At 37.5% G+C, this 24,714-nt stretch overlaps 1 protein-coding gene across 6 annotated transcripts in view; it reads right to left on the bottom strand.

The window, feature by feature from the left end:
• Positions 1–1,811: 1,811 nt before the first annotated feature.
• LOC129953936 (uncharacterized) overlaps positions 1,812–24,714 on the bottom strand; it is a 38,533-nt gene continuing 15,630 nt past the window's right edge. Inside the window, exons 5-18 of one of the 6 annotated variants that reach the window (XM_056067488.1) lie at positions 20,523–20,570; positions 19,810–20,264; positions 11,088–11,947; positions 10,870–11,027; positions 10,670–10,803; positions 10,346–10,597; positions 10,150–10,282; positions 9,972–10,087; positions 9,730–9,899; positions 9,583–9,664; positions 4,049–4,291; positions 3,433–3,987; positions 3,128–3,364; positions 1,812–3,058 (exon numbers count right to left, since the gene is read on the bottom strand). In XM_056067488.1, the coding sequence (XP_055923463.1) occupies positions 2,054–3,058; positions 3,128–3,364; positions 3,433–3,987; positions 4,049–4,291; positions 9,583–9,664; positions 9,730–9,899; positions 9,972–10,087; positions 10,150–10,282; positions 10,346–10,597; positions 10,670–10,803; positions 10,870–11,027; positions 11,088–11,947; positions 19,810–20,264; positions 20,523–20,570 (4,448 nt within the window). In that variant the 3' untranslated portion in view covers positions 1,812–2,053. Of the gene's footprint in view, positions 3,059–3,127; positions 3,365–3,432; positions 3,988–4,048; positions 4,292–9,582; positions 9,665–9,729; positions 9,900–9,971; positions 10,088–10,149; positions 10,283–10,345; positions 10,598–10,669; positions 11,028–11,087; positions 11,948–19,809; positions 20,265–20,522; positions 20,571–24,714 lie in introns of all 6 variants that reach the window. The other 5 variants (XM_056067487.1, XM_056067489.1, XM_056067485.1 and 2 more) reach the window with 5 other exon arrangements.

Genomic DNA, 24,714 nt, shown 5'->3' on the forward strand with positions numbered 1-24,714 from the left:
CCTGGAAGTGCAACTTGACCAGGTCATGGCTAAACTAAGCTCTACATAAGTTTGGCACCCGTCCCACAAAATCTTTGAATGTGAGATTTTAATCTGCTTAGGTACCTACATATATAAAAGAAAAAAAAAGTTCCTCAGTTGTTTTTTGAATTAAGTTTATTTTTTGTGAATGGTTTTAGTTTTGAGTTAAGTTTTTTCAAATCAAACTCTAGTATTTCACTAGACAAATGTTTTATAGTTAATTTTATTCTTTTTCATGTGAATAAACTTGTATTACGGTTCCAAAAAAAATAAATTCATGTTTTCGTTAATGCATTTCAAAATAATTAACTCATCCCAGCTTCCAGCAAAACATTATTTCACTTTATGCTTTTGGAATATGTAGGATTAATTTTCCGAACATTTTTAACAAAAATTAAATAGTCTGCAAAAGAATCAGGTTGGTCATACTACATACAATCGAAATGTCAGTAGATTACAAGCAGCTGATTTCGAAAATATAATTCATTTAAGTTCATTTTGTGAACACATTCTACAATGAATATCTTTCGTTCGAATGTGAAAATACGTGAAGTTCATTCGAATGAATAGATCTATTCTATCGAATGAGCTATTCATTCGAATCTCAGAATAAGGCTGATTATTATACGAGTATCGTTTTTTTACGACTTTCGTTTCTCCTAATCGCAATTTTACAAATACGCGCTTCTGCAATCGTTTTTCGTAATTGCAATTTCACAAATACTCCGTATTAAAAATCGTTTTTCATAATAACCCCCCTGATTCCACGCTACACAGTAAAAACGGTGGTGGTTGTATCATGCTGTGGGCTGCGTTTTAATGACACGGTGTAGGACCAATTGACAACGATTCTAAGCACACTTCACGGCTAGTGAAATAGTAGATTAGTGATCATGATCACCAAATCAAATTATTGACTTGGCCTGCAAAGAGCCCTAAACTGAACCGGTAGAAAAACTATGAAATGATGTAGAATATAAGATTGGATTGTGAAAACCAAAACTTTTAGAAGCTATTAAAGAAGGTGGGAACAGCATTCATATTCTCAACAAAATGTTAATGAAGAAGGCTCCTTACAAGTAAATAAAACTCTTGAAAAAATGAAAAATTTGTCCTTACCGCAAGGCTTAATGCTAAATTATCATCACTTAACTTCTTTTTCAATTGATAAAATCAATTAAAATAAATAAAATTTTATGCAATCAAGATTAGAAAGAACATTTTTTTGTTTTTTATTATTTCAGAAATAAACATTTACATGAATTTATATTATAACTTTAATTATTATTATTTATTATTATCTTTCTATAATTGTTATATTAGTTAATGAATATTTATAAATTCATTGTATTATGTTTATTTTTATTTTCTCTATTTATTAACAAATCTTTGATTAAATTAGATCACAAGCTGAAAAATATACAAAACGCGAATTTCTATGAGCAAATATTCATTTAATAAAATGTTGCAACACAAAAACGATCTTAATTAATTATTTTATATAATAAGCAAGACTTAATAACAAAATAATAATAATAAAAAATACATATTTCAATAATTATTATTATAGGTACACCTGCGCCAATGTGACGGGGTTGGGTTGGTTAGCATAAGATTATAGATTTATGGATAATAACAAACAAAAAAAAATACAAAAAAAAATATGCATTGTTAATGTCAGAAGGAAAATAAAAGAACGCTCGAAATTTTTTAAAAAAATAATCTGATATGGTTTTAAGGAAAATACAGAAAACAAAAGAATTTTAAAAATAAAAGAATGGCACTACAAATTGTTTCTACTTCCAGGCGCAAAATTTAAAACTTACACACCCCATCCACACACTTTTAATTCGTCTTTTGATCTTTTGTTATTTTTGTTGTTATTTTGTTTAGTGTTTAGTTTAGTTTAGTTTAGTTTAGTTTTTAGATAAAAATATCATATATTAAAAATATTTACATTTCGCGCCTATGAAATGGTTTTAATTTTATAAAAATCGTAAAGTGAAAAACGTTGCCACAGCACGGTCCTATGCTAGCCCTCGTCGCAATATTTCAACAAGCTCTGGCACACAATGGTCTTGAATTTAACACTCAAGCTATCAAAGATCGAGTCTGTGTCATCGAGCCTGTACTCCTCATTGTGATTGGGATCCTGCGTGATGAGGTTTTTGAATTTTTGATTAAGATTCTGTTCGAGCTCGGTGTTGTTGTTGTTGAAATAGAGCACATAGGAGAGCTCTAGCAAATAGTAATCGAGATCGGATAGGAAGAACTCCTCGCATTCGTTGATGTCGAATTTCTTCGTGATGAAGTGCACAAACAGGCGATAGATAAAGAATTTAAGGTCCTGCCTTCGCATGGGGACAAAACTGGTGTCTTTGGTAAAGTACTCGAAGATTTTTAGTGATTTTGAGGCGCTCGAGCAGTCGCTCAAGCAGAGAGTAAAAGCGTCGACAAATTTGAAATTCAACATAAGCGTGCGTATGCGATATTCAAGGCGTTTTTTAGAGAACTTCTCAATCTTGTCCGGGTTGTAGAGACCATGGAATACGTACAAACAGTAGTGAATGTAGTTGCGGAGCTCACGACTGTTGTGACTGCTCTCCGAGCTGAGATCATCGGATGGCGGAAGACGTGAATAGCTTTGCTCGTCTGCGGATATATCGTTGGAGCTATTGTTCGGGTAGGCTGGACAAGACAGAATTATAGAATCTGCATCGATGTGGCTGAGATTTTCAATACTTGAGATCATGTCGTCCGATTCCTGACATGGGTTGGTTGTCAGAGGTGACTTCATAGCTGATTCGTAAGGCTCCAGAGATATGCCGGCTTCTTGGATGAAATGCGGCTGATACTCGGGAATCGTTTTCAAATAGCGCACTGGCTCGTAGTCCAGGCGTATCCTTGGTCGGGGCAGGTTGATTTCTGTGGGTATTTCAATGCATTGACTCTCGTAGCGCATTGGTCGTTTGGTTGTGGGCAAACAAATAACGCGCTGTTTCACTTTGTCAAACAAAGCTCCCAAGTCTCTTCCACACTTTAAAATTCAAAACAAAATTTCATCAATCGATTAACCAGAGTGGCTAAAAAAAAGGATATAACAAACCTGTCCATTAGCGTTACCGCCAAACGCTTTTACAACATAGTCGCGGGACATGACAAGCGTAAAGTCGGCCCCACACTCAACATACATCGGGTGATCGATGTTGTCCAGCGGAGCAGGTCGGTTCAAAGCTTTTCGTTCCTTGTCTTCCGTTCCAAGCTGATGTTCTAAATTCTTTCCCCATGTGTAGATCGATCCAGACGAAGTTACCATAGCAAAATGGAATAAACCACTTGAAACCTAAAAAAAGACACACATCACATCATATTTTCTGCGTCGTAAACGGAAAAGCAGAAGCAAAAACCAACATTATGTATATCTCCAGCTACTTCGGTTGTATCGACCAAATGTGGTGTCATATGCTCATTCGATGTATCAACTTCAATCGGCAAGGACTTCTCTTCGACTACGACCTTTGGCTCCACGTCCATTTCATTTTCAACTGATTGAAACCCGTCAACCATGTCAGCAGTACTTCCTTCAGCTGCGCTACTTTGATTCGTCGATGCATCAATGTCCTTATCCATATCAACATCTCTGTTCGCTTCTGCTGCTGCTGAATTTAATACTTTGATTTCGATATCTTTGGTATCGCTGGAACCTGCCTTTGGTTTATCGTCTGAACTATTTGAAGAAGAATTATCGGATTTACTGGGGACATCTGAGGTTGTCGCAACATATTTCACATTCACGTTTTCTTCATCGAATGTCAGGGTTTCTTTGAAACGTTTTGTAATTTCTCTTCTTTGAAATTCTTCAATTTTTTGTTTAGCATTTGCTCGACGTTTTATTTGATTTGCCAAACGTAATGCTTGAGGTGAGGAACCCCACGTGTAAAGTTGATTGTTTTCATCAACCACAAGCTGTTGAAGTTAAATTAATTATGATTTTGTTTTAAACTTTTGGGTTGTGGGTTTTACTTACATTAGAAAAGAATTTGGTATGAATCAGTCTTATTTTTGCGGTTCCGTTAATGTCAATTTTCAACGGCACAAGAGATTTTGTGAGACTTTCTGCATTTGAATCGGAAACATTCTTGGAGCCAATCGGTCCGGTGCCTAGTTGGCCAAAATGATTTGAACCGAATACGTAAACCTCAGTTGTTCCGTATAAACCTTTGCAGAGAACTAAGCTGTGAGCATGACCCAAGGAAACTTGTATTACTTTCTATAAAAATAAAATAAAAGCAGAACAAAACTTATGAAAACAAATTCTTAAAATAAAGTTATTATTATTATAATTTATTAACATTTAATTAAAATAAATGAGCACAAGTTGCAAGACATCCGGCTCTGAGGTAAACTTAACTAAATAGAAAAAATAAATGTTAATTATGATAAAGTTAAATGTCAATTTTTAATTTAATGAATAAATTATGTATATTTTGAATGTTTTCTTAAGTAGGGTGTTGTAGGGCTTCATAGACGGAAAAATTTGGTGTAACGTTTATATTCGTTGGGGTTGTTCAAAATATGAATAAAATATGTTAAAAACCTCACAAGTAGGTGGAGCTTCATAACATAGGGAGTGCTGGTGTGTACTGACTGTATGACTAAGTCGAAGTCTAATGCAAGCCGTGTTCATGGTTTTCGATGTGGTGACATTAAAGATAGGTACTCTCTCCATGTTGATTGTTGAATAATGGTGGTTTTAATCTCTCCAATCGGAGAAACGTTTAAATTCAAGCTTTTTTTATGTAGATCGAGGGTGGTAGGTTCGAAATAGTAGACAGGATGGACCTGCGCGGAGGACAAATCTGCCAGATCATTACCTTTTATACCCATATGGCTAGGTACACACATAAGTTTCAATTTGTTTGGTTTGCTGATAAGATAGTCTCGGATCTTGTTAATTATGACAGTATTGTGATCAGGATGTTTTACATGACTGATAGACTGTCTGAAGATATAATAAACTTTTTGTTGTGAGAGACGCATTCTGTTATGGTTTTCAGAATGGCAAAAGCCTTGGCAGCAGATATGGAATCTGTTTTACTGAGTACACTAACACAAATGAAAGAGCCATCTTCGTTGACAGAAGCAAAAGATGTGTTTGTTGCAGGTTTTGAACCATCTGAGAAAAGGAAGATCCATCCATTTTTTTTTAAATTCTGATGACACGCTCAAAAAGGTCTGGAAAAATACTTCTTTAGATGTGTTATTTTTGTTGAGATTTGACAAATTCATGATGAAAGATTTAGGTTGCATATTTCATGGGGGAAAATGTGGCATGTATTTATTAATTTGTTTGATTGGGATAGTTAGTTCTTTTGCTGTTGTTATTGCAATGGATATTGCTGACGGTGTCCGTTTTGGTGTTTTTAGTTTGATTGTGGAATTGAAATCTTTTTCAATAATAGAGCCATTTGAGAAAGCTAGATTGATAAAGAGTTTTACTTTTTTAGATGTAATTCTTTCCTCTAAGGTGGGCAAACCACCTTCAACCAGCATGTTTTTTATGATGCTTGTTGGGAATGCATTTAAACTCTTCCTTACACTTTGATGATAGGGTGGTTTAATAATGTTCAATGCTGATTTTGGTAAGTTTCCATGAATGAAGAGCCATTGCTTAAAATTAAAGATCTACTTATATTACATAGTGTATTTACATGAACATTACATTTTTTGCTTCCTAAATAATTAATGATATTAGTTCTTTTATTTAAGATTTTTTACATTTATTATTGAACTATTAAAATTATTAACATTTACGTTGTTTACAGAAAGAGGAATATTATTAAATGACGTTTTGTGGCAAATATAATATCATTGAGAACGTTTGTAAGTAGTAAGTTGGCAGAAGATGAGTAATTATGTTTGCATAGAATATAAAAGTCGTCAGCATAAGCGGTGTGTTCAAGTTGTTTGTGATTTGCAATAATAGAACTTAAGTCTTTAAAGGCAATAATAAATAACACCACAGATAGTGGAGATCTTTGAGGAAATCCATTTGACAAGGCGTAAGATGGTGAAAAACAGTTTTGTGTTTTAACACATATTTTTCTGTTGGTAAGAAAAGCTTTAATAAAGTTAAAATTTTTTTTGGCCGATGCCCCAAGTAATAAGTTTGTTGAGTATGAAGTGAATGCCTATTCTATCAAAAGCCTTTTCAAAATCTAAAGAGAGAATAGTTACATGGTTTGGTGCAGATAGAGCGTTAAAAATGTAAAAGTCTAAGTGAACTAGTGCATCTGTGCATCCTTTTTTGGATTGAAAAGCCACTTGATTCTAGAATTGATTAGCCAAAGCAAACGTTTGGCTTCAATTTTTTTCAAGAACTTTAGCAATGCATGGTATGAGGGAAATTGGTCTTAAACCGTTAACGTTGTTAATGTTTTTCTTTGGTTTAGGCAGCGGAAATAAAGTAGCTTGTTTACAATTTTGTGGAATAATACCAGTATCCAGCACATTATTATACAGTTGTATGAGCCTTAATTTTACTGATTTCGGTGGGGTTGGAAATAGAACCTGTGGCGGTTTCAATTGCTTTCGTATTATGTTGAGTATACACATCGGTTATTTCAAAATTTTGTTTTGGAAAAGTTTCAATGCGATTGAAAAGAAGTCTTTAAAAAAAGGCTGGGTTTCTTTACTGAATAAAAATGCAGTTTTTGTCTAAGCATCGCAATTAATTAAGGAACATATTGTCTTTCAACGAGCTGCTCCGCAAAATGGAGCCGCAGAGCGTGAAAATCGAATTATTGTGGAAACAGCTAGAAGTATGAGAGTCGGTAGTAAATTGCCAAGAAGCATCTAATACAGCAATATATGTCTTGAACCGCACAGGACCGACAACAATCGAAAACATGGTTCAATATGGAAAAGAACTGGAAACTCTATAGTCCAGTCATTTTAGGTTTTATCTGCGGAAAAATTCCTAGTGAGCTGAAATTTTGTATACACCTTTATTACGGCATTGTAATGAAGATGTAAAAAATCGACATTGATGTCTCGCGATCTATTGCTCAGAGGCCAATAAAGGTCATTATAAAAATTGTTTGTCGTGAAATTGTCTACAAAAAAAATGTCTCTTCCATTTTTCTGTAGAATTAACTGCTTTCCGAGTAGAGCGCCGCGAAAGCGATTATATTATAACGATGCACTTGTTTCCTCCCCACCTTATAAGTTTTTTTTTTACATTGTTTCCCTCGTAGGCATAATCCATAATATGTAATAAGGGGCTTTTTCTGCTCCACATTTGGTGCTGCAACCTTTTGTACAATTACAGAAAATTGTGTTTAGTAGATTATCGGGTGCTGGTTAATAAAGTTGTTATTGGCTGCAGTATATTACTTTTTCCGACTGTTCCGGTTCAATTTCTCTTCCTAGCCAGGTTTGTATTTGATAAAAACTCAATAAATATGCTGTTGCTGAAGAAGTAGGTGGTAATAATGGATATTTTACAGCTGTTCTTTGCCTTGTTAGTTTAGAAAAACTACATTATCTGTAATTATCTATCGAAAGTTCTGCTTTTGGAGCACGGTGCATTGCTAGTGGAAAATGTGTCCCAGCATTGACAATGACATCTCGAGAGCAGTTTTCTTGTTGGAATATTTCTGCAGAATTGGTTAAATCGGATCTTTTTTCAAGCATTTTCAAGATTTTTAATTTTCCTTCTCCAAAAAGTGCTATAGTTGTATCACATTCGGTCATGGCATGTAGAAACAGAGTATTTTTCTTGCAATGTTGATATTTGTTGAGGCAATCAGTCGAGTATATTTTTGTTTCAATATTGTTTTTTTTGTTTCCTTTTTTTGGTGGTGGATATGAGTCGTGAATACTTGTAACAGAACGAATATCTTCTTTAATTATTGATGCAGCAGCTTCTACAATGATTTTGTTTTTTATCTTAGTACCACGAATTTTTTAAAATATTACTTGCAGTATCTCGAAAGCAAATAATTGTAAATGATTTACTTTTCGTATTTTAGTATTGTTTTATCATCTGGAACGTAATCTTTCATTATATTTTTTAACTCAAGCAATGTGAATTGGCAATTGGACGGCCTGCGTCACCCTTTCCACTAACTAATAAACAATTTGAGAAACATTTATCATGATACTGAGTCATACTCAATATTCACACGCTCCTTTACAATTCTTCCATATTTATCACCACGCGCCTCTGCAGCTTTAAATACTGTGTCTTTAAATGAAAAAGTACTCACTTCTCTAATAACGCATCTGTATTTTTTTCTTTTTCTTTTCAGGGAACGATGAGAATAGGCGCGATACAAAGCACGTCTGACGAATCAAATTCCTCTGTCAGGGAGATACTGATTTCCAACAGAGTCGCTGGAGCTTATGGCATAGCTTCTGAATTATTCAGGAGCATAAACCAACTTTGCAACGCATGCAAAACATGGTCGGAAGAAAGCATGCCCGATGACTGGAACCTCAGCATCGTTTGCCCAATACAAAAGAAAGAAGACCCTCTGAATTGCGCCATATAAAAAGGAATAAGTCTCCAGAACATCGCGTATAAGATTCTTTCTGCCGTATTATGTGAATACCTAAAGCCGTTCGTCAACAATTTGATAGGTCCTTATCAGTGTGGCTTCAGACCAGAAAAAAGCTTGCCATTGACCAAATGTTCACATTACGGCAGATCTTGGAAGAAACCCAGGAACTACGAATCGATACCTTATTGATTTCAAAGCCGCTTATGACACCATCTCAAGGGTTCAGCTTTAAAGAGCACCGTCTGGTTTTGGGACCTCTTTCAAACTTTACCGTTTGTGCAAAATGACGATGGAGAATGAACACTGCTTTATCAAGGTTGGAAAAGATATCACCGATTGTGGAAAGAATTGTGCAAAACTCAGCCGTCAACACTAGAAGCACAATCTTCATCAAAAAAAGGACACTGAACAACGACGTTTCGAACAAAAAGCCATAAATGGAAAGCTATAACTTTGAGGTAGTTAAGGAGTTTGTCTACCTAGGTACCGATATGAATTGAGAAACGAAGTAGAATTCTTGTAAATCGCTAATTCATTGGACTTAGAAGACAATTGAGTAGTAAATTCCTTTCTCAGGCTAGGCGCCCTACAAAGAAAGATGAAAACGACTTAGGATGCTTCGAGAGATAAATTCATCTATCAAGAAATAGATTTTCGGTACCGTCTGCATAGATGGAAAGTGAAGGAGAAGATACATCGACGAAGTGTACGGGCTGTACAGCGATACTGAACTGGTTAAAAGAATAAAAGTCCTGAGACTGAGGTGGCTGGGTCATGGAGAGTGAATGGATATCAACGCTGCAGCACGGAATTTCTTCGAATTCAATCCCTAGGGACGGCGCAGTAGAGGAAGATTTACATGTTGGTTGAGGCCCAGTTAAGCCCGGAGCACCACCTTAAGTAATATCAATATCAATACATATGTGTTATCGCTTGTAAAAACTCCTATGGCATTTAACCGTTACATAACAAATAATAACAAACACAATAATCTTACCTTGTATTGAAAGAAGGGCACCAATTTTGGCTCAGGTATATTTTCTGTACTTCCATGGCCCAGTTGACCATAGACACCCCATCTTAAAAATACATCACAACATTAATTCCATAATTTAACATAAAAACAGACTTAAATAATCCTTACCCCCAAGTGTACAAGAATCCATCTGCAATAACAGCATTATGATACTGCCCAGCTTCTAGAGCAGATATGTTCTTGCCATCCAAAGCTCTAACTAACATAGGTTGCAATGCCATTTGCATATCATTACCTATGCCTAATTGACAATAGTTATTATTGCCAAAAGCATAAACCTTTAATTAAATAGAAACAAAAATTATTAATTATAAAATAAAATATACTAAAATCTTAAATGGCATACTCACTCCATTGTTAGTAAGAACAAGAGAATGTTGTCTGCCACAAACAACAGCATGAACTTCCAAATTAAGTTGTGACAAAACATCTAAACATTTCACAGCATGTGGAGGTTCTGGTGGGTCTATAAAAGTTACTTATATTTTTGTTTTTGTATCTCAAAGAAATATGATAAAATACACCTACCTGAAGACTTAGTGACACTAAAATTACAAGGCACCCCGTTTGATCCCCAAAAATAAGCAGCACCATCTACAACACAAGCGCAATGCGCAAAACCCGCTGATAGTGGTTTAAATTTTGAAGATTCAATAGCAAACTACCAAACAAAGATGGTTATGAATTTTTAAGAGAACTAAAATGAAAACATTTAAATTCAAACCTGATTGTCTTCATAAGTTAATCGAAATGAAGAAAGTGCATTGGAAATGTTGTCCTGTTTGGATTTGAGAGATTCCATGTGAATTAGAACAGCCAGATAGGTTTCGATAAGACTCTTGCAATAGTCAAAAATTAACGATGAATTATTGTCGTTGTATTCCTGTTTGCGCTGATAATTGGAGCGAGCCGATGATGTGTGCGATACAATTGGCCGAAAAACAGCTGAAAAGGGATTCAATTGTTTTTCCAAGCGCTAAAATAAAACAATATTAAAATAAAGTTAGTTATATTTCATGTTTGTTTGCTTTTTTTTTCAATAACAAACCTTTAAAACACATTCTCGAATATTTTCCAATTTGTCTTGAAGAAAATTAAAATAATCTAATGCCACATGTGACAAATACGTTATGCACTCCATGAATATTGGCTCACTCAAGTTGTATAGGCACACGTTTAGCTCTGAGTACCACCCTAAGTGAGATTCATTTATTTTTACATATTTACCACAATGAAACATTGTGTTACCGAACTCCTGACCGACAACACTATTGAGAGCTAAGAACGTATCGATACATGCGCCTCTGGCTTTGGCCAATATCAAAGCCGCTGAATAGAGCCCGCTCTGGCACAAAACAATACTGGTCATGTTGGTGTGGAATTTTGTATTCGTTACCAGGAAATTCCTAAAAACAAAAAAGATTCATAACTTTTTCTTAAAGCTTAACATCCTCAAAGTAACTTACCAAAGCGGAATATAATTTTTATCTTTTACCGCCTTTTCAGCCAAAGTTATGAGCAATAAATTTGCCAGATGAAACTGAGCCGACGGAGACATCTGCAAATTACTAATAGACTCATCCACCCCATAGTGATAATCACTGCACGGTTCGCCTTCGTTGACATTTACACCTTTGGACGGCTTTTTTGGTAGGATCGGATGGACGTCTTCTGAATGCCGAAACGCCACATCTTCCATAATATTCTTAATAATTGCACTGCAAAAATATTGACTACGAAGTATGTATATAGACTTGAGAGCCATCGCACATAGATGCATGAGAGCATAGGTCTGTCCGAACATGGCAAGTTTCAGGGCCGTCCTAATTGGTTTGATGCGTGCGGCATTGTACGTGAGCAATGCTTGTGCTACCTTCTTCTTCCGCAACAAATAGTCGCCGGCAAATTCTATGCATGCTTCGAATGACAAATCGAAGGTCTTGCAGAACTCATGACATTGATCCCATTTGCTGGCCACAGCAGCGTCCAGAAATATTTCAAAGGGTTCCTTCTTCAGTTGGATGTAGTAGACATTTTTGGTTGTCACCACATAGCATGGATCGTAGCAGATTTTGGGGAATTCGTTCTTCATGATTTCCATTTCACGCAAAGAATAACTGTCCTGACTGTCGACGTTCTTAAAAAAGTGCACGTACTCTATGGGCGAGCGAATTTGCTTCCGGTCTATAAGTTCTGGTTTGTCGTCTTTGTTGACTGTTGGTTCAGTTGTAGCCTCGTTGTTAGCGTAGGTAGTGATTTGATACATATTCAAAACCGTTTCGTTTTCGAATTTAAATAAGCCCAAAAGCGAAATGTCATTGAATTTCTGTTAAAAATAAAAATTTTAAAAATTCATATACTTCCAATACTGAGGTTGATATTTTGATAAAATATGAAAATTATACTTTAGGTTTAGTTTTATTTTCTGATTTATACTTTTAATAATAATTTTAAAACGTTGTTCGATAAAGACTTTCTCTTGTGATATCTTCAGTTTAATCAAAGTAAAACTCATACAATAACTTTATGATGAATTAAATTAAAAAGAGATAAAGAAGGAGTTTTGGGTTCATTTTGGTGAAATTAACATCATCAACTCCATAACGTTACTCGAACATCGTCGTAAAGTTTCTTGTCTTACGGTTATTTTAACGGACTATGCCTGGTAAAAATCCTCGTTTCAAACCCTCCCAGTGGATGCCGGGCGGTAATGATCACCACAGTTGTCTTGTACGCTGTCAAGATGGAGATCAGCTAAGGTCAGGTTGAATTGCTTAAGTTTCCTACTCCTTAATAGTAGTAAGCTTTAGCAATGCAATTTGACCATAGATACGGGGTTCCTAATTTCAGTGGTGGTGTGAGCGTCTTACATAATCCGTGCCGAAGAATGAAAGGCTGGGGGGAAAACCAGTCGCTAACGAGCTCATTCGGATGCCTTGGCAGGGTCCGTCTTATCTTCTGCCTTACCCCGGTATAACGGCTCTGCCGGGGCTGACCTCTTTTTTCCGACCTACTCGTGGGACCAAAATACAATAAATTTAAACAAAATGGACGAAATAGACAAGACGAATGTAGAACGCTCCACAGACTTGGAGGATGAACTCTTGGCCTCCAGCCAGGAGACTTTGAAGGGGAGCTCATTTAGCGCTGGTAGTTCCAGCACTTGTGAGCAACCCAAAACCACAGAAAGTATAGGCAGTGGTATTCATAGCACTCCTATACTTCCTAAACCGTATACAAAACCGAAACCCTCGAGTAGCAGTGCAACTCGAGGAACCAAAAAACAATCAGAAGGCGCTCTTCTCAGGAACCGCTTCAAATCGGCCTCTCACATTCTTGCCAAGATTGACTATAACAAACAGTGAGGGCCCCTACCCTAGTTTTGACTCTGGCGAGAACCTCAAGGGGTATAGGGTAATTAAGTGTGCGGACAGGTTTTCTAGGGATTTCTTTAGTGAAAGCATTGCTAAGGTTAGCAATGACTGGGAGGGCTTGAAGCTCAAGCTTATCCCAGCTAAGGACATCCCTAGACAACCGAAGGCTCGCATTTGATAACCGAAGCTAACATCAAAAAGGCAAACCTTTTGATCGGAGGCGACGCAAATGCTCGGCATACCCTTTGGGGAAGTTCTGTGATCAATGAACGAGGTGAGTCACTTTTTGATTTTATTATTGAAAATAATATGCCCATTTGTAACAGAGGCATTCGTCTTTCCGAGCTCGGAAAATTATGATGGATGGGAGGATGTGCTTGATCTTACTTTAGTAAACAACCGTAATTTATTAGTGGAGAATTGGAGAGTTTCCCCTTTGAATTCGTTTTCGGATCACAAGTGGATTCTTTTTCAAATTAATTTCGAGTCGAAAAACCCTCCGCCTAACAGAAATCCCAAAAGAACTGACTGGACGAAATTCAGTCAAATTGCGAATTCCAAACTAAGCAACTTACCGAATCTCACTGAATCACTGAAACATAAGTTTTACCAACCGTATAAAGACTCTCTTAAAATTTACAAGCAAGCCCTGTCATCAGCCAAAAGACAAGGCTGGAGAGAATACTGTCAATCAATCGAAGACATAAAGGACTCCGCAAGGCTCAGCAAAGTTTTATCGAAGGAACATTGTAATCAAACATGTGCCCATGTCGTGGAGACAGGTCAAAGTAGTTTTTATCCCGAAAGTGGGTAGACGAGGTCACGAATCCGCGAAGGATTTCTGACCAATAAGCTTAACATCTTTTGTGCTTAAAACCTTGGAGCGCATTCTTGATTACCATGTTGGAGAAATCATACTTGGACAACCTCTCGAAAGCTCTCAGCATGCTTATCTTAAGGGCAAATCTACGGAGACTCCTCCATGAGGTAGTGCGTACTGTAGAACAAACGATCCATTATAAAGAATTTACTCTTGCCACCTTCCTAGACATAGAAGTGCTTTTAACAACGTCCTTACAGAATCCATAGAAGAATCGCTCGTTAAGTTCGGTGTAGAAAACTTCATTCGAGAATGGATTATTTCCATGCTCAGTGGTAGGAAGATTCGAGCCTCTCTAGGCAATACAATCGCAACAAAACACGTGAGTAGAGGAACACCCCAGGGTGGTGTTCTTTCGCCTCTTCTATGGCTTCTGGTCATGGATACAATTCTCGTTAAATTAGAAAGATGTGGAGTGAAGGCGTAAGCCTACGCGGATGATTTGGTGCTATTGGTGTCAGGAAAGTACACCTCTGTGATTAGTGAAATCACGGAGTCAGCTTTGACGAAAGTTAGCAACTGGGCCACTAGTTGCGGACTAGGAGTTAACCAAAGTAAAACTGAACTGTTGCTCTTTACCACCAAAACCAAAGTACCGCCCTTCACGCTACCTCGACTCAATGGTCAAATCCTATCATTGTCTTCCAGTGCAAAATATTTGGGAGTTATACTCGACCCTAAACTAAACTGGAAACTAAATATTGAAGTACGGATTAAGAAGGCCTGTGTTGCCTTCTACGCCTGCAGCAAAACTTTCCGCAAAAAGTGGGGACTTCAGTCGAAGATGATTTTATGGACGTACACAGCCGTAGTACGCCCAATCTTAACATATGGTTCGATTGTGTGGTGGCCTGCTCTTAGCAAAGCCTATAACATTAATAAGCTAAAGAAGGTTCAGAGAACAGCTTGCGTGGGCACCACAGGGGCCATGCATACTTGCCCAAAGGACGCCTTAAACGTTATTTTGGATCTTCTACCAATAGACCTACTTTGAACCTTAGTAAGGGTTTTTAGGTTATTTTCCCATCGAGAAAAGATTGGGAGGATGACATCGTGTCGATAGGGTTCGACACAACCATCTTTACTGACGGCTCAAAGATGGAGTGCGGAGTTGGTTCTGGGATCTTTTCTGAGCCCCTAAATGTAGCCAAATCCTTTAGGCTTCCTGACTTTGCTAGCGTTTTTCAGGCTGAACTGCTGGCAATAAGGGAGGCATGTAAGATACTTAAACAAAACTCAAACCAAAACCGAAATGTGGCTATCTTTACAGACAGTCAGGCAGCTGCCAAAGCCATTAACTCGGCAATATCCTCATCTAAATTGGTCCAGCAATGTCGCGATGAGCTTGCGAACCTGAATATTAACATCGGTGTCACCCACCCTGATCTGCTTTCCGGGCCATAATGGTATCGTGGGAAATGAACGGGCTGACGAGCTAGCCAGGCAAGGATCGGCCCTTCATAGCTCACTTGCGGAAATGGTTAACATTCCTCTTGGTGCTATGAAGGGTAAAATCTTTTCTATCTACCAAACTGAATCAAACCGAAGGTGGAGCAATTTACCCAACTGCATTATATCTAGGAAGATATGGCCTAATGCGACAAAATGGCTCTAACATAATCGCTATGAAGCTTCTCTATCAATCTATCCCTTTCAATCAAAGGTCAAACGAGTTTTTGGTATCAAAACGGTTGCCTTGAGATCGCCATTTCTACCTACCTATGCTCTAGTGAAATAGGTAGTTGCATTCCTTCCCTTAAATAATTTAAGCGTAATACAACTTCGGCCGTACTATGAAGTAAAGAGATTCATTTTTTAGACGTACTACGCGAATGTGGAATGCTTTTTCCTGTCGTTGCAATGTTTAGGAATTCAAAATCAATGTACACCAACACATCCTAACTAACCATTCCCTCTTTTCCTGATGCTCACACCTTGTCTTTGGCATATTAAAGGTATAAGGTATACAAAACCCTTTAAGTGTTCGCTAATTATAAAAATAAAGTTCGTGATAAGAAATTCAAAAGAGAACGTCACCTTTTCTTAGATTTCTGTAAGGAACAGAAAAAGGCATGGGGTTAGTAAAATCGGAGATTTTATTCTGCCACCTAGAATCTTTATAGAAATAATTCTTAAACCCTTTGACTTTTTAGAGACCTCAAATCAAATTAATGTGCTAGGACTATAGCTGGGTAAGCCTTGAGATCACCCTAAGTTCGTCAAAGCAAAACGCATGTTTGGACCATTTTCAATCCTTTCGGAGGAGTTGTGTTAAAAAACCTACGAATTCGCTTTAGATACTATAAAGTTAATGTGTTCCGAAAGAGACAACTTTGTGTGAAAGATGACACCAAGGTCTTTTGTTTCGCATACCACTAAAAGATTTTCAAAACCAAGACTATAACTGAATAGCACTTTAATTGATGAACACTTAGAGATATTTAGCTCAAGATTTAGAGGTTGTATTTACACTACTAAAAAACGCATATATATAATTTTAGAGCTTTGGAAACAGACATTAATTGAAGATACCGGAAAATATAATTTTAAATCGTCTGCCATTTGCAAATTTTACACAATCTGGAATGTCATTCCACTAAGACACCTCTCCTTTTATTCTGACGGCAGCGCAGTTATTCCCAAGATGGAATCAACGGTGTCGTCTACAGTTCCAGTAAGGTTGAATTACTTAGTGAACACCTTATAGGGCGAAACCCTGTAAGGAGCGGTTATGTCGGCTCTTGCCCTTGAAGTTAAATCAAGGACCTGATCCTTCGGGTTGAAGGCCGGGCGTCGGGTTGACTTCTTAATCACATAAAGAAAACCCAGTTGCGAAGCATCAACAGGCCTCGGATATGGACGGAATTACTGTTGACAACGCACGCAAACGAATTAAGGACAACGAACTTCGGAAATCCACGTGAAATGTTAGGTCCCTTATTAGATTACGTGCAGCCGAAGAATTAACGGAGGCCCTCGACTGCTATAAAGCAGAAACCACCGCCATCCAGAAAATGCGAAATTTTCTATGGTGACTGCTAACGAGAAAACCAACAACTCTTATTTGGATGCGGCTTTGTTATTGGAGCAGGACTTAGGCAACAAGTCTTGAGCTATAAGTGCCTCATGACCATTCGCATCAAGTCTTAATTCGGTAAAAATACTATCGTAATAAGCACACAAGCCCCCACAAAAGAGAAGAATAACAACACCAAGGATATATTCTTCGAGCTCTTGGTAAAAGCATATGAGCAGTGTCCTAACTACGATTTTAAAATTGTCCTGGGCGTAACACATTGGGTTTCCAGACACAAGGCAAAACAGGGATCTGCTGGGAGAAGATACAACTTCAAACCGCTACAATCGCAAGAGAGTCTGTCGTGCTGGGTTTCAAGCAGCTAACAACAAGAAACCCCTGGTTTGATAAAGAATGTCGGCAGACAAATGCAACCAAACAACACGCAATGTGGCGCTGCATAGAAGGATGAGAGCTGCTCATGAGCAGAAGATGAAAGAGGAATACCTACTTCTTAGAATTAAAAAGAGAGAGCACGAGAAGCGTTCGTTCGAAGATATTGAGGGGTTCAAAAGCATAAAGGAAGTACGAAAGTTTTTTGAGCAGGTGAAACGAATATCACAAGTACATAAATCTCGAACAGAAGGCTGCAAAGACGAAAGTGGAAACATAATAGTGGAACCGCAGTCAATGCTGAGAATATGGAGGGACCAATTCTGCAAACTGTATAACGGCGACGACGAATCGAATTCCGCCGTCAGCCAGGATGATCCATTCAAAATAGACGACGAAAGCCAACAATCCCGTCTTCCCTGCATAGACAAAGTAAAGTTTGCCAGATCTAAGCTTACGTCTAACAAAAATGCTAGAGCAGATGTGTTGAATCCAGAGCTCTAATTTATATGGTCGGAAGAAAGCATGCCCCATGAATGGAACATCAGTATAGTTTACCCGTTTCTGAAAAAGGAGATCTCCTAAACTGCACCAACTATAGGGGAATCATTCGACTAAACATCGCTTCTAAAATCTTCTCTGCCGTAATATGTGAACGTCTAAAGCCCATCGTCAACATCCTGATAGGTTCTTATCAGGTGACAAAGTCGATCCAATATTCACATTCAGACAGATACTGGGAAAAAAACCCAAGAATATCAAATCTCCACAACCACCATCTCTTCATCAATTTCAAGGCCGCATATGACAGCATCTACAGGGACGAGCTTCATAGAGATTTGTATAGTTTTAGAATCTCTGCCAAACTCGTCCGTTTGTGCAGGATGACCATGGAGAATTTACACAACTCCATAAAGTTTGAAAACAGATTAACAGAACCTTTCGATGTCAAAAAAGGCCTTAAACAAAATGATGCGTTGTCATGCGATTTTTTCACCATCGTACTTTAAAGAATAGTGCGGAGCTCACACGTCAACATTAGAGGCACTATCTTTCAAAAGTCTGTACAATTATTAGCATATGCTGATGACATTGACATAATTGGAAGAACTCAGCGTGATGTCAATGTGGCCTTAGTGAATATTGAGGCAGAGGCGGCAAAAATGGGTTTAACGGTTAATGAGGGCAAAACAAAGTACAAGCTGTCGTCAAGAAAGGACATAAAACACCGACGTCTTGGTTAAAACGTCACCATCGACAGACGTAACTTTGAGGTAGTCAAGTACTTCGTCTACCTAGGCTCCGCTATAAACGCAGAAAACAACATCAGCGCTGTGATCAAACGCAGAATAACTCTTGATAACCGCTGTTTCTTTGGGCTATGAAAGCAATTGAGTAGCGAAGACCTCTCTCGAAGGAACAAAGTGTCGCTATATAAGACACTTATCATCCCCGTCCTGCTATACGGTGCAGAAGCATGGACTACGACAAAAGCGTATGAAAGCACCTTGGGTCGGTTCGAGAGAAAAGTTCTTCGTGTGATCTACGGTCCCGTATGCATTGAAGGGGAGTAGAGGAGAATATGGAACAACGAGCTGTACGGGCTGTACAGCTACGTAGACTTGCTAGAAGGGTAAAAGTAACACGACTAAGATAGCTGGGTCACGTAGATCGCATGAAAACCAATGCTCCGACCGGGAAAGTGTTCGAATCCACTCCCACAGGACAGCACAGTAGAGGAAGACCGCGCACAAGTTGGAAAGTGACCTGACCCAACTTGGAGTGCAAAATTGGAGACATCTTGCTAGGGATTGAGCTAGATGGAGATGTTTGTTGGATGAGGCCTTAGATCACACAGGACTGTAGCGCATGACCTTAAGTAAGTTGGTAAACAATTCGTGGGCTGGAATCTTCAAGCTGTTCTGTAACAATTTTGAAAAGATGTATCACCAACCACTCCAGCATTTGAAAAACGTCCATTTTCCCGAACTTCTACCATGATGAATTTACAACATTGCCGTAACAATAGCCATGTGTTTTATAACTGAAAAGCCTGGTGGTTTGGCACCTATGCAATGAGGAAAGTTCTAGCGCTGATTAAATTAATCAGCCAAGCTTTCGTCTCATCATCGGTGAAAATACATGTGTTCCAGTGGCAAAGATTCTTTTTACCGAATGCATCTTTCTTTAACTTTTATAGCTTAAATTATAAAACTTAATTTGACTTTAATTGATGGCAAACTTAAATTATAAAAAAAAGTGGCCTACAAGTTTAACTTTGAGGTGTTTTTATGACTAATTAATCAAATCCTTATGGTAATTTAACAATAGATTTCCTTTAGTTTTTCTCAAAAAATCCACGAGTGATTGTTTAAACTGTAAAATTAATAAATCTGTTTTACAATATATTGCCTTCATATTACTTATTTCTTCGTTTTCATAAATACGAATGTTTTGAACGAATTTGATACACCGTTAGAAGAACTTTAAAACAAAGTACTGAAATATTGATTATGAGTACTTACATCTCTATCACCATTTGGAACTGATGCCATTGCGCTGCTTATAACGCCAACAGCATTAACCATGTCATTGCTTGAGCTCTTGCCAACATCTTCATTGCTTTGTTCATCCTTATTGTCTTTTGTTTCGGCAATCTCTTCGAACGACAGGTCTTTTGAGGGACTATCGTCGGCGACACTGCTTTCCTTTTCCACATATTGAATTGAGTACAAAATGTTCGAACTTATTAGAATTTCATGACAGTTGGTGGGAATTTTATATAAAAACACTGGTTTCAAACTTATATCCATGCTGTGTACGGAAAGAGTATTGGTTTGAGTGTGCAAGGCACTGAGTAAGTAGGTATGTCGCAGGTTTTGTAGCGTATAGAAGGAACCGGCGGACATCGATAGAACTTCTGGGGTTAGTGTTGGTTGGTCCATAACTATGAATCCGGCTATTGAGGTCTCGTATGCACCTGAAATGGATACACATAACAATTATTCAAATGTGAAAAACATCTCTTGAACGAATTTAATATAATTTATGTTTTGTTGAACATGTGCAGGACTACTGACTGAGTCTAGTATCTTAATGAAAGTGCACCACAGTGCCATTGAATAATTCGTATTTGAACTTGGAATGGACGAAATGGTTATTTATGAAAGCATTGTCACATCGAGCTTAAGATATATGGAGGAATATGGTAAACTTAATTCGTTACCTTAAAACTCACCACGCTTGATTCGTATTCGTGCTAATAAAACAAAAGCTAATTTAAAAACTATGCAAGCAGGAGTCAATTTAGAAATAATTAAAAACAAAAAGAAGGAAGAAAGAAAAACAAATCAAATGGGAATTTTTGTATTTTATTTTAATTTAAAAATTTTAATTTTTGTTTATTGTTTTATTTTTCATTCTATTAAAAGGAATGCAGTGCCCGCTGTGTGTGTAATTAAGAACAAAATTAAAGTGTGGTCTTAATGAAACAAAGTTTGACCTTAAACTACGCAGAGAAGTGCAATCATCAATTCCTTAATGAGTGCTCTAGCAGAGGCGGAGAAAAAGTGAATGTTTTGTATAAGTTAACATTGTTTTAAAGAGGACGGCACCAAACAACGGATTCAGTAGTTGAAAACACCGATCATAACCGGAGTTTAACCTTCGTTATTATAGCTGAGTGCCACAATTATTCTCTCACCATTCCTTAGTCGTTTACATGCTAAATGATGCTGCCGGTCAAGTTCTACAAAGTTTGGGCCTTGTTTTAACACAAATACAAATTATTTGTACTTCAACTTCCAACTAATTCTATGCGCTGTCCGACTCTATTCAGAGAATGTCGTTATGAGCGATTTCAGTGTTCACACATCGTCGTGGCTGCGGCATTTTAGTCAGACAACATCTGATGAAAGGTATATCGAGATTTTTGCTGAGATTTACAACCTGACTTAGCTGGTTGACGAGCCATCTCCGTTTCCTGACATTGCAGTTCAATTAATCAACGCTTAAGACTTGTTTCTTACATCTGATAAAAATTAATATGCGATAAGTGTTTTATTGCCTCACGGCTTATCAGAACGAAGGCTGATCGATTTTGCTGCGGGGCGAGACGTTCTGGTAGCTAGTACGCAGTTCACACATCTTAATATCCACAAGGAGACATGGAAATCTCCTGATCAATCAACTGTCAACCACATTGCGATCGACGCTCCACACTTCTCCAGTATACAGGATGTCCGAACGTTCGAAGGGACCAACATTGACTCGGAACACTATCCGTTGTAGGCAAGGTACGGCTACGAATATCCCGATCCAAGCCAAAACAAGAAAGTACTGTGAGAAGTTTCGACGTTAGACGGCTACAATCGCAATAGACTGCCATGGCATTTTCCGATTGTAAGGGAGATAGAACCACTCAACCTAGGCGACGCAGATCACCAATTACGCCCATCTGACCTCGACGATGTGAAGATATCTATATCTAAACTGAAGCTGGGTTCCCCATTTATGTTAAATGTTGAACAAATTTCACATCGTAACCATAATAAGTATTTGGCCCTTAAAATACATGGACCTTATTCAATTTTCAGTGTTTTAAATTCACTATCGTTTTGGCCTAAAGAAGTAATAGTTCATGAATTTATGAATAAGTCGAACAACCCTTTTCGTCAGTATCGGACAACGCTAAACCACAGTCAAAGCAGCTTAAAAAGGTATTAATCTACTAACAATCTTTCTCAAGATATCATAATATTGACGGAAACATGGCTCAACAACTCTATCTAGAACTCGAAGTTTTTTGACTCCTCTTATCAGTCTTTAGAAGTGATCGTAATATCTCAGACGATTCAAACGCCGTTGGTGGCGGAATTCTTGTCGCTATCAACAATACTTTCACTATTTACCTGATTGACGACTTTCGATCAACAGACATCGAGATACTATGCTTGAAAATTAAAATGACAACAGACATAGAACTTAATTTAAACATGGCTTCACCTCATATGCTATCTAGTAACAACAAACTAGAATTCAACTTTAGGAGGTGTAATTTTAAAAACTTTTTTAACTTATTAGGTACTTTCAATTGGGATCACTTATTTTGTAACTTAAATATTGACGATATGTGTAAAATTTTTTATTTAACTCTTTTTGACTGTTTCTACAAAACGATTCCATTTAAAAAGATTAGAAATAACTTAAGTGTTCCACCATGGTTTGATTCTCACGTTAAAAACTTAAAAAACAAAAGGAACAAAGCTTGGATAAAGTATAATCAAACAGGAAATGATGATGATTATAGGACGTTCATTATAATAAAACAACTTTTCACTGACTACTCTAATATCCTATAGGACGACTTGATTCTTCCGAATGTATTGATTGAATTAAACCTTAAAAATAATACTGATAGTCTTTGGAATATCGTTAATGACTGATTCGACATCAAATAGTAATGAACCAAGAATAATTGCTAACATGTTTGCACACTACTTCAAAGATGCTTTTGTAGATTATAATACTATTAGCTTTCCTATGCATCTACCAGAGTTATAAATTTCCCCCACTAAAATTCTATCAATTTCGTTATAAGTGAAGATACTGTCCTTAATAGTATCCTACAACTTGACGAATGTTTTAGTCCTGGTCCCAGCGGTCTACCATCATCCATTTTAAAGAGATGTGGTGTGTATTTAGCACACCCGTTATGTGTTCTTTTCAACGTAACTCGGTGTTTCCTTTTATCTGGAAGAGCTCCTTCATAATACCAGTACACAAAAAAGGTCCTAAAAACGAAATAATGAACTACCGACCTATTGCTAAACTATCTGTGATAAACTGTTTGAGTCAATCGTATGTAGCGTCCTTTCTTTTCACTGTAGTTCAATTATCTGTGACAACAAGCAAGGTTTTGTTAAAAAGCTTTCCACTGTTACTAATCTGTTTCACTTTACGTCCTTTTGTTTAGATGTTTTTGAAAAACGTGAACAAGTAGATTGTATCTTTACTGATTTCAGCAAGGCCTTTGACAAATTGTGTCATAAAACATTACTTTTAAAACTATCACAGCAAGGTTTTAACGACTGTTTCATAAACTGGATCTCCCTATATTTGCAAGATAGAAGTTAGTGTTAAATTTCGTAATGAATATTCAAGTTCGTTTGTTGTGAATTCTGGTGTCCTATTCTATTTGTTTTATTTATCCTGGAATATGCTTGTACAGTATGGTCACCTTACTACGCCCGCCGTACACGTTACAAGACTCGAAGCCATTCAGAAAAGATTTTTGCGTTTTTGTCTACGATCCCTTTAGTGGTTTCATGATATTCAAACATTACCGGCTTATTCACAAATATGGTCGGAAGAAAGCATACCCGATGAGTTGAATCTCAGCATAGTTTGACCGATACATAAAAAAGGAGACCCTATAAATTGCGCCAACTACAGAGACATCAGTCTCCTTAACATTGCATACAAGATCCTTTCTGCCGTAGTATGTGAACGTCTGAAGCCGTTCGTCAACAACCTGATAGGTCCATCGACCAAATATTCACACTACGGCAGATCTAGGAAAAAATCCAGGAGCTTAAATCGATACCCACCATCTCTTTATCGATTTTAAAGCCACGTATGGCAGCATCCATAGGGAAGAGCTCTACAAAGCAATGTCTAGTTTTGGCATCCCTGTCAAACTTATCCGTTTGTGCAGAATGGCGATGGAGAATGCACCCTGCTCTATCAGGATCGGAAAAGATCTCACCGATGCATTTGATGTCAAACAAGGTTTTAGACAAGACGTTACACTGTCATGCGACTTCTTCAACACCGTTCTGGAAAGAATTGTGCAAAAATCAATCGTCAGCACTAGAGGCACAATCTTCCAAAGGTCCATCCAATTACTCGGATACGCAGATGATATTGACATAATTGGAAGATCAAAGCTTGATGTCAGTGGAGCGTGAAGAAGATAGGTTTAGTGGTCAATGATGGCAAGACCAAGTAAATGCTGTCATCAAAGAAGGATATTGAACAACGACGTCTTAGACAAAACGTCACCATGGACAGCTATAACTTTGAGGTAGTTGAGGACCTTGTCTACCTAGGCACCACTTTATACTCAGACACAACGACACCAGCGCTGAAATCAAACGAAGAATAACTCTTGCAAATCGAATGAACGGCCTTCGAATCCAATTTCGAGGGAAGGTGCAGTACAGGAAGACAGCGAATCAGGGGGCGCACGCAGTGGGCTATGACCTCAACTATCTTGGTTTGTGAAACTGGGGACAGCTAGCTAGGAAACGAGCTGGTAGCGCTACCTTAAGTTAGTAAGTAAGTAATTTTCAGCACGTTCTTGAACATCTATCTACTTGTGGTATTGAGAAAATACTAATTTTATATGAAGTTGACGTTGCTGTTTCACA

This window comes from Eupeodes corollae, chromosome 1 (genome assembly GCF_945859685.1).
Source record: "Eupeodes corollae chromosome 1, idEupCoro1.1, whole genome shotgun sequence".
NCBI lineage: Eukaryota > Metazoa > Arthropoda > Insecta > Diptera > Syrphidae > Eupeodes > Eupeodes corollae.